General features: G+C 37.8%; 2 protein-coding genes across 8 annotated transcripts in view; one reads left to right on the forward strand and one right to left on the reverse strand.

Annotated features, from left to right (window-relative positions):
- Nucleotides 1-4,841, forward strand: part of CCT8 (chaperonin containing TCP1 subunit 8) — a 17,695-nt gene extending 12,854 nt beyond the window's left edge. For 3 of the 4 annotated variants that reach the window (XM_021715750.1, XM_021715751.1, XM_021715749.1), the window contains 4 exons: nt 382-453; nt 536-700; nt 1,272-1,391; nt 4,621-4,839. In XM_021715750.1, coding sequence (XP_021571425.1) covers nt 382-453; nt 536-700; nt 1,272-1,391; nt 4,621-4,698 — 435 coding nt within the window. In that variant the 3' untranslated portion in view covers nt 4,699-4,839. Of the gene's footprint in view, nt 1-381; nt 454-535; nt 701-1,271; nt 1,392-4,620 lie in introns of all 4 variants that reach the window. The other variant, XM_008064462.1, reaches the window with a different exon arrangement.
- Nucleotides 4,842-6,045: 1,204 nt separating this feature from the next.
- USP16 (ubiquitin specific peptidase 16) overlaps nt 6,046-15,513 on the reverse strand; it is a 32,510-nt gene continuing 23,042 nt past the window's right edge. For all 4 annotated transcript variants that reach the window (XM_008064465.1, XM_008064463.1, XM_021715747.1 and 1 more), the window contains 5 exons: nt 13,751-14,408; nt 12,571-12,665; nt 10,167-10,253; nt 6,566-6,722; nt 6,046-6,468 (listed from right to left, as the gene is read on the reverse strand). In XM_008064465.1, coding sequence (XP_008062656.1) covers nt 6,344-6,468; nt 6,566-6,722; nt 10,167-10,253; nt 12,571-12,665; nt 13,751-14,408 — 1,122 coding nt within the window. In that variant the 3' untranslated portion in view covers nt 6,046-6,343. The remainder of the gene's footprint in view (nt 6,469-6,565; nt 6,723-10,166; nt 10,254-12,570; nt 12,666-13,750; nt 14,409-15,513) is intronic.

Consider the following 15,513-nt stretch of genomic DNA (forward strand, 5'->3'; position numbering starts at 1 on the left):
CCGCAGGTTCGAGATCCGCCTGGGCAGGCGAGACCTCATCTCTACAATAAATCAAAAAATTAGCCGGGCGTGGTAGCACGCACCTCTAATTTCGGCTACTAGGAAGGCTGAGGTGGAGGGATCGCCGGAGCCCAGCAGGTCGAGGCTGCGGTGGCCGGGAGCGGCCACTGCCCTCCAGTCTGGGCGAAAAAGTGAGACTCCAACTCAAAAAAAAGAGAAAGAACATTTGCCCCAACCACTCATTTTTACCAAATTTGTAATTTGATTTTGAGTTACGGTGCCTGATTTAAAACTCTAGTCTGGTGAGGTACTGGGATCTGAAGAGATTAGAAAACTGCAAACTGTTTTTTAGTGAATTTTTTTGGGGGGTACTACTTACAGGATAAACGTCTTGTGCCTGGAGGTGGAGCAACAGAAATTGAATTAGCCAAACAGATCACGTCATACGGAGAGGTACAGATTTTTCTGTATAAATTGACTTTCTTTCTATTGTTTGAATAAAATGCAATAAATAAAATGCACATTTTTGTTTTAGACATGTCCTGGACTTGAACAGTATGCTATTAAGAAATTTGCCGAGGCATTTGAAGCTATTCCCCGGGCACTGGCAGAAAATTCTGGAGTTAAAGCCAATGAAGTAATCTCTAAACTTTATGCAGTACATCAAGAAGGAAATAAAAATGTTGGATTAGATATTGAGGTATTTGAAAACAAACATTATACTTAAATTGATTTATTTTGTGAATGCATAAACTAAAAATAGAAGCAGTAAGTTTAAAAGGAAAATCAATGAGAAGTAGTGTTTTGATTTGTGAGCAAATAATTTCCTTAATTAGTTTTTATATAGTTTGTCTGATGGAGGAAAATTTAGTTTTCCTTCTGTTTTATTAATATCCTTTTGTAGTGTATACAGTCAATTTTCCATACCCATGAGTTCTGCATCTGCAGATCAAAAATATTGGGGGGAAAATTTTAAAGTACAGTGTAACTCTTTACATGGCATTTATCTTGTGTTAGATGTTATAATTAAAGGTGATTTAAAGTATACAGGAGGATATGTGTAGGTTATATCCAAATACAACATCATTTTATGTGAGAGACTTGAGTATCCACGGCAGTCCTAGAACTAATCCTCAGATACCAAGGGACTCTATAGGGTAGTACTCGTGCTTGGTTCCTTTTCTAGTACTATTTAAGGAGCTATGTTATTAGGTATAAACATTTTCACATAAAAGAATTCAACATAAAAAGATGAAAATTGTGTTTGACAGGCTGAAGTTCCTGCTGTAAAGGACATGTTGGAAGCTGGTGTTCTAGATACTTACCTGGGAAAATATTGGGCTATCAAACTTGCTACTAATGCTGCAGTCACTGTCCTTAGAGTGGATCAGGTGAGCAAAAAGTGAAATTTTGGTTTTTAAAAACACTTATATTCATATGTTTCAATAGAGTATTTCACAGAACTAGAACAGAGCATAGTTCTAATTGCATTCAAAGGATTATTTCTTTATAGTTACACCTTAGCAATGGTTAAGCGCCCACCCCCCCTAGTTTTTTGTTTTATTTTTTCTTCTATTAAGAGTGTTAAATTATATTGAGTACATTACAGCGAGTTTAAAATGAAGATCTTTCCAATGAAAGAAACATTTGCCATTTTTTAATTGGAATGGGTAGAACAAATCTGATTCAGTTTTCAAACTTTTTGTTTTGAGACAGGGTTTCACTCTGTTGCCCAGGCTGGAGTACAATGGCAATGATCACAGCTCTCCCCAGCCTCAAGCTTCTAGGCTCAAGTAATCCTCCTGCCTCAGTCTCCCAAGTACCTGGGACTACAGGTGTGCGCCACCACAGCCAGCTAATTTTTCAGCTTTTTTTTTTGTAGAGGTGAGGTCTTGCTCCATTGCCCAGGCTGATCTTGAACTCCAGCCTCCCAAAGTGCTGGGATTACAGATGTGAGCCACCATACCCAGCAGTTTTCAAACTTTTTAGCCTTAGAGACCCTTAGTACAAATAATTTAGAGAAAAAAAGTTTAATATGTAATATTAATACAGAAAGACCTTAAAGTCCTGAAGCAGACACTGCAGATTACCAACTTTAAGGAAAATGAAGTCTCTAGTTTTCTGTGGAAATAAGATGACCTGAGAATTTAAAATTTTTTCTGCTATGACAGATTATGGCTTGAGATGCTAAAAGACCTTTAAATTATTCAAAATCGTATTTCTACCCTTTTTTTAATTTGAAGAATTGTGGCAAAAAGTATTTTGGGCTAAGAAGTAAACTAAAGGTATATTCTAGTAAAATCGATTTCCCTACAACATTCTAGAAATAATTATTAAGCAGTAAACTATCTTTAAGTACTAACAGAAAATTGTAACTGTCATGGGCACAGCATAAATCCATTAAATGAAAGTCATGCCAAATCAGAGTTGGGAAAAGTAAGTCATTAGTAGACAATTAGTAACAGTTGATTGTAGCAAAATTAATTTTTCCTGTGTATTAAGAACTTTCTATGGCTAGAGGTGACCAAAAATGGAATGGATGTCCAGTTTCAACTCATTGGAAATAAGCAGAAATAAATGTACCAGATTTATTCAAAGGGGTTTCTATATCAGTTTATTCAGTGGTTTTTCAATGGAAGAGTTTTTGTTTTTTTTTTTAAGAAAAATAGGTGAAGCTGAAGAAATGTTTAGAAGTTAGAATGTGGGCTAGGTGCAGTGGCTCATGCCTATAATCCCATCCTTTGAGGCAGAGGATTGCCTGATCCCAGGAGTTTGTGACCAACCTAGCTAACGTGGTGAGACCTCATCTCTACAGCAAATCAAAAAATTAGCCAGCCATGGTGGCTCGTGTCTATAGTTCCAGCTACTTGGAAGGTTGAGGTGTAAGGGTCACCTGAGCCCAGCAGGGCGAGGTTGTGGTGGCCGTGAGCATGCTTCTGCACTTCAGCCTGGGCAATAGTGAGACTCCAACTCAAAAAAAAGTTAAAATGTGGCTAAGAATGAAAGAAGGAATGAAAAATAGAAGGGACTAGGAGAGGCTAAGTAGACTGAGGCATGAGGTGAACAAATTCTGATGTGGAAGTTCCTTACTGAGGAACTTTTTGAATGTCGATTACTCAAGTGAAACAGTAATTATAACAAAAGCACTTCTGAATTTTCACTTTAAACTAGGAATTCTGTTTTGTTTTATGGTATGGGGTGGTGGTGATTCATTTGCCCCTGGTCTTTGCACTCTGTTGTATCTGAAGGACTCATTCCACTATTTAAACCAGTTTGTGTTAATATAATGAACGTACTACACTCTGTTAAAAGCCAGTTGTACCTAATTTTGTGCAATATTTTTTTCTGGAAAGGGAACTGCAAATCAGACTTTACGCATTGGATAGTGTCGTGTAGGCTAGATTAATCTTTATTCAAATATCCATTTCACTGTACTTCAAATTGTGGTCCCCAAATCAACAGTATCAACATTATCTAAGAACTTATTAGTAATACAAATTCTTGGACCTTACCCCAGACCCACTGAATCAAAAACTCTGGAGGAGACCTAACAGTCTTCCTCGAGGTAATTATGGTGCCTGTTAAAGTTTGGTAACTGCTCTTCTGGGTATTTTCTTTTTTTAATCAAAGTACACTAAGACTCCATAAATCAAGCTAAATGCCTTTAATTCAAATTGGAACTTAGCCTTGTTCAGTAAAATGTTATTCCAAGAATCTCAAGTTGAGGTTTCTTATAAAGGCTTTTGGAAAAGGTGTGGGAATGTATTGGAGATGGTAATGTTTTATGGTTTGTGTTGCTTAAAATACAAGCCAAAACCCTTAATACAGGAACGTCTTTTAATCATATAAATGTGGGAAGCGGTGAATAACTCCATTCCCCAATGATATTCAGAATGTATATTATGAGAAGCTCAGAGTTACACTTTGAGGAAAGCCAGCTAATTTAGTTTAACCACAACCCTTTTTTTTTTTAATCCTTTAGAAATGTTAGATGTTTATACTTGGAAAATGCTGGGTTAATACATTTTAGATAAAGAGGCTTGTGTATTTTTAAAGTTACTAGGGAACTAGGTTTGAATTTTTATTTATGGACAAAAATTTCCTGCTCTGCTGCTGGTTATTTACAGGTTCTGGAAATGTCAGTGTTGAACTTTATTTGTATTTATATATCAACTATTTTAGATTATAATGGCAAGAGTGGCAGGTGGACCTAAAGCTCCTAAACCACAAGGCAGTTGGGATAATGATGGTTGCCAAGATGAACCTCATAAATAAGTAGCAAAGCAGGTGCTAAACTGACTGCTTTTTACCTGTGATGCATGCAGATAGCTTTGCATGCAGCTTACTGAGTTAACTGAAGTACATATCTTGGAATGTCCTTCACTAATCTGTGTGGGTTTTGTTGCTGTTTTTATCCACAAAAGCAGAACACTCTCACACTGCTGGACATTAACAATTTAATTTCTAACAAGCTAGCAGACTTTGTGCTATAGTGTTTCATGTGCAATATATAATAGATTGCTTATATAAAGATCACAATTCAGGCTGGTAGAAAAATATTCTTTCTCTTCATTCATTACATTTATAAGCTTAATCTTATGTGGTTTGTTTGTTATGCAGATCATCATGGCAAAACCAGCTGGTGGGCCTAAGCCTCCAAGCGGGAAGAAGGACTGGGATGATGACCAAAATGATTAAATGGCTTAATTTTTCCTGTAGGTAAAAACTGTATTTGTAGTAATGCCCTAGAATTGCCTGGTTTTTTCCTTCTTAAATTAAAAAAGTGTTTTGTGTTTGTATCCAAGGCTGGGTGATATCATAAACATGTTATTACTTTCGGAGCCTCATTGTCTGATGCCTGCACTTATTGGAACTGAATGACTTGTTTGTGTTTGTATCAACCTTGCTAATCACATTACCTATAGGACTTAATTAGAGGCCTGCTTCCCATGTACATCTGGCCTGCTGCCTATTTGTGTAAACAAATTGGAATATGTCTCCTGATAAGTGCAAATTAAGTCAGTTTTCATAAAAACAGATCCTTATCCTTAAATAAGGAGTGTTGAAAAAGCTAAGAACATAGAAAGTTAAATCATACTGAATTTATAGGATGTGCTACTATACATGTTGGTTATATAAGGATGAATAATACTGTTTGAAATTGTCTTTCAAAGGGATTTTGGAAGCAGTATGGCTGCCTGGGTCTTACATAATCTCAACAGGTGTTAGGATGATACATCTCATTACTGCCATTGCAAGGTAGAAGGGTTCACTGTACAACAAAGAAGGCCTCATACAGAACCTTACAAGAAGTTCAAACAGGCTTGATGTCTTTAAGCCTCTTTGGGTTGCATGTAACTCAGACATTAGTTGACTTGAGACAGTTCACAGGCATTCTGGTATTAAGGGAATTGTTACTCAATTCTAGTTCCAGGAATGAGACTGGCTTAAGCTTATGTCTATGTTGGGTCAGTTGACCACAGGCACAGAGCAAGTGCAGAGTAAGGCCTATACCTCAGCTTATGGACACTGTATGGCATCAGAGGGATTACAGATAGATACATGTTTCTCCTACTTCTGATGCCAACATCTATGCTTACAAATTGTGCTAAATATCTGCTTATAAAATTAACACAATTGGCCAGGCTCGGTGGCTCAGCCTGTAATCCCAGCACTTTGGGAGACCAAGGCGAGTGGACTGCCTGAGCCCACAGATTTGAGACCAACCCAGGCAACTTGGTAAGACCTTGTCTCTACAATAAATCAAAAATTAGCTGGGCGTGATAACACGTGCCTGTAGTTCCGGCTACTTGGAATACTGAAGCGGAAGGATCGCCAGAGCCCAGCAGGTCAGTGCTGGGGTGGCTCTGAGTGTGCCATTGCACTCCAGCCTAGGCAACAGAGTGAGACTCCAACTCAAAAAAAAAAACACACACACTTGTAATGATGTTTCATTAGCTAGTCTGAAATATGTTTTTAAATGCTACAAGTAGGCTAAGTCAATAGAACTTTTAAAGTCTTCTAAGTAATAAAACAAGTTTTAGAGGTACGTCAGTTTATTGATGTGTTGTGACCCACCACCTAGACATATCAATAAGCACAGAGGACATAAGTAGTTCAGAATTCCCTTTCCAAAAATTGGAAGCAGGAATAAAAACCACTGACAATATAAAACCATTGTAAATTTTCAGGTATTTTTTCCCCTCAATATTTAAATAAGCAGGATTTCTTCTGGCATGTATTGAACGTTAAGTGAACATGATTTTATAGTTAGTCTTTTTTATTATTGTAGCCATTATAAAAGCCATGTACATGTTTCCAGAGAAAGCACTTTTTTATACTGTTACAGTATTCGCTCATAAAATAGGAGGTATGCTTGTGAGTTGAGTACTTTAGTTGAAGGCACAGCTTGCACATGTGTATCGCTGATGTGAAACCACTGCCCTTTGGTTGATTCCATTTCAAAATCTGTCAAGTAAATATAAAATTGTACGTGGGAATCTTCAAATCATTTTTTAGTTTTCCCATAATCTCCTGAATTTCTGAATTTTCTAAGACATCTTACCTTGTGGAATGTCACCATGAAGGATAAGATTAGAGAGGTGACTATTTGCGTTTCTTTCCTTGGCATAGGCAGTATAATGCCCTGATCTCATAGTACCGCTGTGTTCAACGACTCCATATAAGGAATATAGTACCCTTGTATTTTCTTCTGCAACATTCTTTAAAACGATAATCCAGAAGTTAGTTCTAGCTCCACTTATACACATGCCAGTTTATACTATGCAAAGGGTCTTTAACCTTTACTTTGAGAGTGCAAAAATCATTCATGAGTCTGAACTTCACTGTTTTCCCCCTACCTCTTAGCCTACCAAGACACTTCATTTTTAGTATAAAGTTAACATTGTTTTCCTTCTGGAAAAACCATAAACAACAGGACGCTTGGTGTAGTCACATTAATCTGGCCCAGACACTAAGTAATTAAGTTCAATTTGCCAGAGTTTCTGTAGCAGACAAGATAATTTCAAAATACCTTAACAACCCTGGCTGGTATCCTCCTGTTCCCTGCCCAAAACAGGAAGAGCATAGCCTTTAGGTTTGCCAAAAACCAGCCTTTATACTTTTAAATGCCCTCTAGGGAATTGGTGAAAAAAAACATTCAACCTCTCAAGTGCCCACTTTCCCCACCCAGAGTGGAGGCTGCTTATTCTTTTAAGACCTCATATACCACAGGGCTGGTAGCAGGGACTCTAAGCCAGGGGCCACTAGTTAGGTTCTCTTGTAAAAAGTCCTGAATGAGCTTCACTGCCCTTCAGCAGTACTGTCCCTACACTTATCTCTAATCTCTGCCTCCATATTTGTTGAGAACTTTGAACTTCATCACAAGTCCGGTCAGCTACCTCAGAGATTCCAGCGTCCATCTATGATCCTCACAGGACTTCCATGGCCATTCCATTTACGCCAACTACAACCAGGATTAGATTCTGGGCTTGTCATTGTTCAGAAGTGTTTGACTTCAGAAATCTTAATATTTTCTAGTCTTGGTCTTCTAGTCTTTCATCCAGCTGTCACCTCACCTATTCTGTACTCTTTAGTAGAATCCTCCAGTCCTCATTTTCTCCTGACAAGGAAGACTCTTGACATCAATTCCATATACAGTCTAGGCATTTGCTATTTAAATGTAAATTAAAATGACCCTGAAACAGCCAGCATCAGCATCACCTGAAAATTTCTTAGAAATGGAGAATTTCAGAACCTAGACCTCCTGCAGAATCAGAGTTTGCAGGTCTGATTCCCAGGTGGTTCACGTGCACATTAAAGTTTGAGAACCAACTACATGTATCACTATTACAAATAATCTCTTAATACCCACCACCAACTCTGCCACCATCCAATTTCTCACAAAACACCCTGAATTCTACAATGAACCTTGCACAGCCCCAAACCCAGACAACTGCTATTGCTAGGAAGCAAAATTACATGATCTACTTTGTCAGGTTCCTCGATGTGACTGCAATCTGGTAACTCGTCCTTAGTTAGCTGCCTCTTCCATGGTGTGCTTCACAGCAACTGGCTCAGACTTTCACTATTCTCTTTCCTTATCTTAAACATTTGCTGTCATTGATCTCACCTCCCACTTCAGGAAAACTGAGATACAACTTCCCCAACTACAAGTTGCCCATTCTCAGGAAGATGAGGTACCCCAAATCCCCTCCCTTTTGTTCAAAGCACACTCCAACTTCATGTCCTCAGTCCAGCTCTTGAGGCGTCCTCAAGAATTTGCTCAATCCCTTTCACTTGTTTTCTTCAACTTTTAGATTTTCCTTTTGGCATACAAACCTACTTCTCAGACCAAAAAAACAAAAAACGTTCACTATCCACCACTTTTTCTTTTCAACAAAGTCTCAAACTTACCTACATACTTTATCTCCACAACCCACTGAAGTTCCCAAAACTTCATGAAAAATTTACCATGACCTCTTTACTAATACATAAACAGTCTCCAGTCCTTTTCTCGGATACTCAGATACTAAGGTCACTTGGTCCCTTCCTTGAAAGAGCACAGGGCAATGGCATTACAAGCAGAGGATGGATTCCTGATAACCTTGTATTCAAAACTATTCTAACAAAAGGTATTTCTGTTTACCAGCTAAAGTGGCCTGGCCCTATGGTGGTAACAGAAATAATTGGCAGTGCACTAATTCTGAAATTATACCTTTCTTGGAAAGTTTTTATTAGAAGGGAAGATGGCAAATTCCCATCATTTCAAATTCTGCATATAAAGCAGGACTCTATTATGCTTATATTGAAGTATTTGAAATCTGAATACAGTACAACAGCAAAGTTTCTGTGATTCTCAAAATATTTTAACATGGAGATTTACTGAAATCCTTCGCAGTGTTCTCGCCATTTGCCTCTGCCTCTTCCACTCACATACTCACGAGGGCCTTGTCTTTGGCCATCTCTTCTCTTTCTCTCTCCAGGCTCTATACACAAGGAATCCCAACTTCTCAAAGTTTTAACCACCATATACATACTGATTTCCAAATCTTTATGTCCAATCCTAACCTCTCTGCCCGGGGCCTCAAACATGGATATGAAAATGCTTTCTAAATTAAGCACATGATTATCTCAAAGATGTCTGACATCCAATACATCTAAAACTGAACTCTCCTTTTTTCTGCCTCCATTCTGTTCTCTCTGTATTTCCTACCTCAATTTATGGCACTCCCATCTGCCTAGTTTCACCTAAGCCAAGCCCCAAGAATCATCCTCCGCTCCATTCCATGCCACCCTTAGCATCCAGCCAATCATAAGTCTTGTTAATTTTACCTCCTGAAATATGCCTTCAATCTCCCCCTCTCCTGCTCCACTTTAAGCCCTCTTCTATTAGCAGCTGAATTAATGAAACAGCCTGCTAACTCATTTCCCTGCTTCTGTGCTCTAAAATTCAGCTTCCATACTTCAGCAAGTAACCTATGTCATACACAGATCTGATCATGTCACCTTTCAACTCTCCAGTGGCTCTCCATTGCACACTAATAAAGTCCAAGTTCCTCACCATAAGAATACTCCAAAACTTCACTCCTCACTTGTCTGACTTTATTTCCCAACTCACTATACCTCATACTGTAAACCCTAGAACAGCTTATACCACCAGTCCCTGGCACACACCACCCTATTTTACACCGTAGCCTCTGCTCCCGTGCCTGCAAAACTCATTTCATCTTGATACTAACTTTTACCAACTTTTGCTCCTTCTTTAAGTATTTGCTGAGGAATGGTCTACTTTACAAAGCCTTCCCTGAACCACCAATGTGCTGGGTTAAGTGAATACCACCCCTGTTCTATGTATACCAGTCTCAACATTCAACCACATTAAACTGAGATTATCCATTACAGATCTGCTCACCTTTAGTTTTGTTCCCACAGTTCCCAGACAATGTATGCCTTAATAATGGGGGTTCCAAATGTTGAACTGAAATAAGCTAATCTTCAAAGGGCTTCATCACAGATCTTCAAATTATAAAGGTACAATGACCAAGTGACCCATTCTAATCAATAATTCTTAACAACTTCATTCTTATGTGAGTTGCTGTTGGAGTACTTGGTAATCTATGATTTGCTTTAAAAGAACTTTGCTGAAAAAGATCACTTTCACTTACCTTACATTTAAGGGTACAAAAAGGAGCCAAATCTAAGATTTCTGGAAACTTTATGTGTTTGTTAATTTTGCGTAGGTTAAAACCAGCCTAAAAAAGAAAAACAACAGATTGAGTTCTATTCCTGGAAAAGCTATATACGTTAAGTAAACTGTAGTCCCCCTCCAGTGCCCAAAACAACCAAAATTCAAGCCTAGTTCAATTTTCTTAGGGGACTGTTCTTCCACTTCTTCACTAATTGCTTCAAGGTAGTTTTTGCTAAGTACACACACACAAACATCCTAACATGTTAAGAAAGTTCCCATGAGAATTCTTAATATTTCCACTTTAGACATCCAGAAAAGCAAGATTAGGTCAGAGATTCTGAGTGCTTATAACTCAGCAACAGCAAAATACTTCCATGTGAAACCCAATCTGAGCTGCATGCTCTACCCAAGCTCAGCAAATTGTTCCCCACCCAATTGGTCAAGACTATTCCAACCACAAGAGGGAAAACATGCTGACAATCCTGAAGGTACTTTTGGAATTTGAAACAGATATGAAAGTTATATTGCTTATAGCAAAAGGTTTTCAGAAATGGAGTCACCAAAATGATGACAATCCAAGGTACCAGTATCTTTTTATCAAGCGTCAGTAAAAATAAGGTAACATATAAAAGACAAAAAAAAAAAAAGCTGGCCACATGCAGAAGATTAAAACAAGACCCCTACCTATCACCATACACAAAATCAACTCTAAATGGATCAAAAACCTAAACGTAAAACCTCAAACTATAAGAACCTTAGAAAATGCAGGAGACACCCTTATGGAAATTGGAACTGGCAACCAATTCCTGATCAAAAAAAACCCCAAGTGCCCATGCCATAAGAGATAAGATAGACAAGTGGGACCTCATCAAACTGACGAGGTTTTGCAAAGCAAAAGAAACCATCAGGAGAGACCAGGGAAAAAATATTTGCCAACTATATGTCTGACAAATGCCTAACATCTAGGATTTACAAGAAACTCAGATATGCTGAAAAGAAAAAACAAATAGCCCATTACAAAAGATATGAATAGACAGTTCTCAAAAGAAGACACAAGCAACCAACAGATACATGAAAAAATGCTCAGCCTCACCAGTCATCAAAGAAGTGCAAATTAAAACTACACTGAGATATCACCTAACTCCACTCAGGATGGCCATCATCAAAAACTCAAAAAACAACAGATGCTGGAGAGGATGTGGCGAAAGGGAACACTTCTACACTGTTGCTGGGAACGTAAACTAGTACAGCCTCTGGAGAAAACAGTGTGGTGATTCCTAAAAGATCTAAAAATTGTCCTTCCATATGACCCCACAATCCGCCTACTGGGAATAACCCCGGAAGAACTCAAATCACTCTACAAAAATTATACCTGCACACGTATGTTTATTGCAGCATCTCACAATAGCAAAAACATGGAACCAACCGTGCTGCCCATCATTAAAAAGATGTGGTACATATTCATAATAGAATATTACGCAGCCATAAAGAACAAAATCATGAACTTCACAGCAATCTGATGAACTTAGAGTCTATAATGTGAGTGATCTTTCACAGAAACAACTGAGTATCACATGTTCTCAATCATAAGTAGACCTTGAACAATCATTGTAACACTATAAGAAAAGAATTGGCAGTAGCGAGAAACTACAGGGAGGCGTGGGGGTGGGGAGGCGGGATTGGCAATAGTAGGAATCTGCCTGGGGAAGGAGGGGTCGTACCTCATCAACAAGGGCACCTGCATAATGAACATTTGTATACCTAACCCAGAAATTTTTAAAATTAAAATTAAAACTTTAAAAATTAAAACTTAAAAAAAGACACATGAGATATATGTAGTACACTGGTTTTTTTTTTTTTTTAAATCTGAAATTCAGGTTAAAGTAAATCTGAGGAAAGATTGTGCCTAAATTTTCCACCACTTTAACATTCATCTTTGTCTTGCCCATATATATATTTTTTTCTTTCCAACCTCTCTGAAGTCAGAATTAAGAAATAACAGAGGCCAGGTGCAGTGACTCACTCCTGTAATCCCAACACTTTGGGAAGTAAAGGTGGGGGGATTGCTTGACCCCAGGAGTTCAAGACCAGCCTAGGCAACAGAGCAAGACCTCCTCTTTATAAAAAGTAAAAAAATTAGTCAGGTGTGGTTGTGCATGCCTGTAGTCCCAGCTACTCGGGAGGCTGAGGTGGAAATCACTTGAGCCCAGAAGGTAGAGGTGGCAGAGAGCTGTAATCATGCCACTGAACTCCAGCCTGCGTGAGAGTGAGACCCAACTAAAAAAGAAAAAAAAAACAGCCAAAGAAACACAGTAATATGTTGAGATAGTAACAAAGTAAGTGTTACATATTTTTAAATTCTGGGTAACAAAAAGGGGTACCTGCTGAAATCTCTTTAAATGAAGAGTGAGAACAGGAGGAGCAAGAGAAATTAACATCTGCTTTTTTGCATTGGTGTAAACGTGCTTTCTTTCACCTAAAGAAAGGAAGATATATTAGTAGTGTGAAAATCATTTTAGACCTTTAAAGCACTCACAGTTACTGTAAAATCATTTCCAACATCTAAAGCAAGGATTAGTAAAGTTTTTCTGTAAATGACCAGCTAACAAATATTTTAGGGTTTGCAAACTAAAAGGTAAGTCAGAGATATTTTGTAGGTCTTTATAATGAGAAAAAAATTTCCATAAGTTCTGATTGGTGAAATAAAAATATTATAATGATACTTGAAAATAATTACACTCTATTAAAGAGAAGAATATGATTATTGTGCAAGACATTACATTTTGGTTAACTGGGGCTCAAAGTTAGTGTCTCCTATCAACAAATCATATGCAAATATTCATCTACAAAACATTTTTTTAGCTCAGGGACATACAAAAACAGGCAGAAGGTCATATTTGGCCCATGGACCTTAGTTTGCCAACGCCTGCTCTAAAGCAAATAAAACTGCTATAAAATCAACATAATTTACTTTTTGTATCTGCATTTAAATTTTTTTAAATGTAGCTGGAATTTTAAAACATTTCAACAATTCTAGTAAAAAATTCTTAGGAATCTGTGGCCCCTCCCGATCCTACTCACTCAAACTCAAAAAGGGGGTGGGGGTGAGAAAGGGAATTGTTAATATCCTCTTGTTCCATGTTTGAGGGAGATTGTAGGATCCCACTACCTTTCACTGAGTGTGTCACATTACTATACTGATGAATATGTGTGTGGCTTCCTGGGGCAAGGGAGATGAGGGCTGTCACAAATGCTGACAGGGAACTGAGAAGGCAAAGAAATAGCCACTATCTGTCAGCTGTGGTGTTAATATTCCAATAAGATGATTTACCTATTTAGAGAGGTGTCAGAGAGCAGACTGTCCCACTTTAACTGCTGCTTGGATGTCACAGAGTACTAGCCATTTTAATAAAATTCTGCTTCTTTCATCCTTCTTAAATGTAAGAGGGCACTTATTCATGCTATCAAAATCCCGACACAATTAAACAAGAGTACTCAACCTATGCAGCGCAAAATGTACCCCTATATAATAATTTTACTTACAGTGAGAGTCTAAAATACCTTTTACATTTGTCTTTGGTCCATTATACTGTCTCCGTGTACATACTTCACAAAGCAGTTTATTCGCATCCTGAAGTTTCTCATTACGGGTGAACTGATATAAACAATGTTGGATTGAACATTCATCGGTATTAAAAACTTCCCTATTTGCAAGAGTACAGAAAGCAGTTTCTGGATCTTCATTTATAACCTCATATACCTTTGTTACAGGAGTATGACTGTCATTTGGACTCTCTATTTCATCAGGATTAAGAGCAGCATTCAAGTTCAGGTTTTTGAAACCATTGGAAATGTCCACTTCTCCATTGCTCCCTTCCTTTAGGTAGGCACCATTTAGATTCCTAGTACACTCAGTGGGAGAAGATGTCAAAACCTCCAGGTCATTATCCATATTGACATTTTGCATATCTACTTCCTCTGTAGACTTTTGATTGTCAGTTACACTTTCTATCATTTTTTCTTGGCCATTCAAATCTTTCTGGTTAACACAATATTCTTTATGTGTAGCTTCCTCTTGAGAAATATGGTTGGATTTAATATCCACCTCTCCCTGAAGTGACATTTCAGCCTCACATTCATTATCTTCAGGATGGGAAGTGGTACAGATGTCATTTAAATGAAGAATTTTTCCTTGAATTTTTTGTTGCTTTCGTTGGTTCTGTGCAAAAAGTATAAGAAATTTTTTTTTAAAAAGGGGGGGGAGTAAGGAAGGGAAGAAGAGAGAGAGAGAGAAACAGGCACAGAGGGAGAGACAGAAAGCATACACATATACCATATCAGATTTTGTTGCTTTTCAATCAAAAATAAGTATTTTCTAAGGAAGAGTTTACTGTCAGAATCTAATGCTAAAAGTTCCTTTACTATCAAGGATCAAATAAATTATGAAGAAAAGTTATTTAAAATAAATCAGGAATAAATCACCAATCATCAAAAAAATGTCCTATTATAGAAATTAAATTTGCAAGACATGGTCTCTTTCTCTAAGAGAAGTGAGCTACACAGACTACTAAGACTTAAACCCAGGCAGCCAAGTGTTAAACCATGTGATGGGTCTGACTACAAACACAACAGAAAGAGATGTATCCATATGAGTTATTATTAGGTCAAAACTTCACTGAAGAGATAAAAAACAACTGAAAGAAAATTCAAGGATGTACAAGTACAGGACTACTTTGGTCAAAGGAACAGATGAAAAAGCAATGTCGGGAAAAAAGGCCCAAAGTTAGTTAAGAAACAAGGAAGCCACATGTACAGAAGAGGGTAAAGGACTTTTCCTTCTAAAATCACCTTTCTTGCCACTTGCAGACTGTTTCCAAGTAGAGAGGGGGGAAAGGGGCATTTCCTCAAGATTAGTGAAATGCCGAAAGACTCAAAGAGGTTAGCATTTTTGGCTGTAACTGAAAGGGTAGTCCCTGTGATGCTAATATATAATGCCAGCAGGATGAAAGGCAAAATACAGAAGACAGCTTTTTTTTTTTTTTTTTTTTTTTTCAGATGGCTTCTTTTGCGGTGCCCCAGTATATTAATTTGATGAGATCCCACTTGTCTTATTTACTTCTTAAGTCATGGATATTTTGGGCCCTGAAAAGAAATTAATTTCCTATTACAGTTTCCCTAATGGTGTCTCTGGCGTTTAAAAAAATTATAACAAATTGTTGTTTTACGTTTACATCTGTGATCTATTTACAGTTAATGTGTATGGTGATAGATACGGGTCCTGTTTCAATCTTGTGCATGTTGGCAGTCTTTTCCCAGCACCATTT

Source organism: Carlito syrichta, unplaced genomic scaffold, assembly GCF_000164805.1.
Source record: "Carlito syrichta isolate Samal-C Ts95f unplaced genomic scaffold, Tarsius_syrichta-2.0.1 Scaffold307345, whole genome shotgun sequence".
Lineage (NCBI taxonomy): Eukaryota > Metazoa > Chordata > Mammalia > Primates > Tarsiidae > Carlito > Carlito syrichta.